Genomic DNA, 3230 nt, shown 5'->3' on the forward strand with positions numbered 1-3230 from the left:
TATTATTTAATACATGGGTACTGAAAAGGAGCGCGTAGACCTGCTTGATGTAGTAGGCGTCGATTTCTTCGCGGGTGCCTGATAGTTTTAAGGTTTGTATTTATGACCCTCATATTATATTCATTCAACCTCGGTATGCACGGCACTGTGATTCTCCTCAAAAGGGGAATGAATGTTCTCAAATAGAGCTGAAGTGCACGACCTGCTCAGTCGTTTGTAAACGCGAGGCGGTCTGTCTACAGTGAGAATGAGGTATTTAGTATAGTCGCATCCATTTTACATATATATTGTTGATTTGCACAACGAAGGATGCTATGGAAACAATATGTATGTATGTATGGAATTTATGATAGATATGTATGTTCTATGTTTGTATTGCCTCTTGCTTGTTGGTAATTGGTATATTTGTGTTCCCCGTTCTGATCACTTCTCACTCTCCGTTCTGAGTTCTGGACTATTCTGTGTAGCCAATATACTCTATGTAGCCCCCCAATAAAAATTAGTAACTAATCTATATAAGTATGGATGCCGAATGCGCTCGGCAACATAGTACATACACGTGCCCTCAGAGTAATATTTAAAGCAATTTGGAAAACGTGTTTGCACGGCCCACTGCCCAGGCCCCAGTGCCACAGTGACCCACTGGAAATCACTCAAATCAGAAATCTTCCACTCTTTTTAATATTGGTTTTTATGGAGAAAAAAAAACGCATTTTTTTCACAAAAAAGAAGCAACTCCCCTCGGGAGGAAGGGGTGAAAGAGAGTGGAATAGGATACTGGATATATACACTTGTGAAGTTGTGATTCGGAACTTTTATATATAAATAGTATATACGTGGTGTAGCTTTCATGCCTAAATCTCTTACTAAAAATCAGAACATATAAAACACAAAATGAATACTGTTATTGTAACTGGTGCTAACGCAGGGCTCGGCTTTGAAACCTGCCGACAGCTCGCTGGGGAGGCTGAGGTGCACAAAGTGATCTTGACCTGTCGCAGTGAAGCAAAAGGGAAGGACGCTGTGGCCCAGCTCGTAGGCCTGACCAAAAAGCCGTCAACTTTTTTCGATGTGGTTGTTATGGATACAACTGATATCGTTTCGTGCAAGATTGCTGCGGAGAAGGTACTAAACGAGTATACGGTGAATGGTGTGGTGCTTAACGCTGGAGGGAACATCTCAGGCAACGATAGCAAGGGCAACCCGCTAATGCATCTAGCTAATGTGATAGGCCACGTTGTGTTTACCGAGGAACTATTAGACAGCGGTAAAATCGACCAACTGACTGTGGTGTATTCAGGAAGTGAAGCGGCACGGGGTGTGTCCTCATTGAGCATGAAACCTGCTAAATTCGACGAACCGTATAAGGAAGATGTTTATAACCACCTATCTGGTAAGAGCAAACGTGAATTTAATGGTGATAGTGCCTACAAATACACCAAAGCGATTGCGGCGTTGTACATAGCATCGCTTGCGCGAAAGAATCCTAAGCACCACATAGTGACCTGCAGTCCAGGAATGACAGCTGGTACCAACATAATGGATAACTATGTCAGCAGCGGGGTGTTTAAGTTCTTCATGCTGAATGTTGCAGTGCCGCTACTCGGTCTATTTGGCATGGCTCACTCAGTTGACAGTGGTGCTTCAAGATACGTAGATGCTTTGTTTAAGAGGGGAAATGCGGACGTAAAGTCTGGTACCTTCCTAGCATCAAAAGAGGGGGGTCTTTCTGGTCCGGTGGAGGACCAAAGCACCTTCATTCCCATATTTGCCGATACAAAGCTCCAGGATGATGCTTATGATGCAGTTCACGACCTTATTCGAACATTGTAAGGATTAAAAGTGTTGTCTCACTGATAATCGTACAACAACGAATCAGTATATTAGATGTAGAAAATACACTTGGTACTTTTAAACCCTGCTAACATTCTCGAACCGAAGATATTTTGTCATCATACCTAAAAAAATAAAAATTGTCAAAAAAAAAAGTTGCTATTACGCATTGCGTGCGAGCCTAAGAGTGTATTCGAGTTCCTCAGTAGACAATGGCCTACATTTGTACTATACGTACCTTTAAGTTGATGAACGAATGTTTGATAAATCACTATTTAACGCGCAGGACAAAATAAAGCGACGGTGGAAGTACACATTTATACTTGGGGAAAAGTTCTAAATCTGCCTTCTGCTGCGTTTTGGTTCTGTTGAAATAAATTAATTCTGAAGATACATACATATATGTAAATGGTTTAAAAAATGCAGTGTAGAAAAGCGGAGACGCGGGAATTTCATTGGCGTGCTCGATTGCACAACGTACATTATCCACTACCCAAATCTCAATGCTCAGGCTCATGTGTACATATTGATTATCACTGATAAATACATGTGGCAATGATCATGATGGCATCCCGCATCATACATAATCCCTTATAAACTATGATCTCGGCTATGACTAACGCCAGCCCTACGAGATTCCCTGCTTAGTGCTTCCGGACCCTTATGTACCAGTTACCGGCGAGAGTCCGGGTCCCTGGAACATATGTATTATACGTACATTGTAAAATCACGTACCAATTAAAAAAAAACTCTTAATTTTATCAAATTTTTATCAGGCTCCAAGGTTGACTCCTGGTGAGCGCCATATATAGCAGTTTGTGGTCAGGTTACCAAATGTAGTAAAAACCACATAGCAGCGAGATAAAATATTGTAGTATTCTCATCACCCAAGATGTACTATAATAATAACAGCAATGTGTGAACAACTGAACATCATGTCATAGCTTCCTTCCTTCAACACAAAACACTTTAGCTTTCGCAGACAGGAGAAAGTAAATTTGATAGTGATCTACAAAGGCACTACGAACACTTTCGCAGCAGCTTTAGCAATACCTGCAGAGATATATACCAGATAAAATGGTGGGACATAAGGAGATAAAGCTCACCGATACGGAGATGGGCCACAGCAGGCGCATGCGTCGGCGATCAACCAGGTAAGGGATAATATGGTACCTCTGTTGTACCTAATAAAAAAATGAGATGATATACTTTGCGTAGTCAGTAGGAATAACTTTCAGTTGTTCAGAAAGAATCAGTTAATGGACAAACAATACGCCTGCGGGTCGGACCAACACAGTCCTAATTTCATATCGCTCTCTCCTGCGGAAATTGCGCAAAAAAAACCCACGAATCTGAAATCAAAGGATATATGTATATATGTATATAAATATATATTT

The 3230-nt window shown here is 41.1% G+C and overlaps 1 protein-coding gene across 1 annotated transcript; it reads left to right on the plus strand.

The window, feature by feature from the left end:
• The first annotated feature begins 876 nt into the window (after positions 1 to 876).
• Positions 877 to 1983, plus strand: SARC_01620 (hypothetical protein). Its single transcript, XM_014304672.1, has one exon. The coding sequence runs from the start codon at positions 895 to 897 to the stop codon at positions 1831 to 1833; it is 939 nt and encodes a 312-aa protein (XP_014160147.1). The 5' UTR covers positions 877 to 894; the 3' UTR covers positions 1834 to 1983.
• The last annotated feature ends 1247 nt before the right edge of the window (positions 1984 to 3230 follow it).

The sequence above is a fragment of the Sphaeroforma arctica genome (assembly GCF_001186125.1).
Source record: "Sphaeroforma arctica JP610 unplaced genomic scaffold supercont1.65, whole genome shotgun sequence".
In the NCBI taxonomy this organism is placed as follows: Eukaryota; class Ichthyosporea; order Ichthyophonida; genus Sphaeroforma; species Sphaeroforma arctica.

What these genes read in the sequence shown, in the direction of transcription:
- SARC_01620 (XM_014304672.1), top strand. Translation starts at nt 895, where the DNA reads ATGAATACTGTTATTGTAACTGGTGCTAACGCAGGGCTCGGCTTTGAA.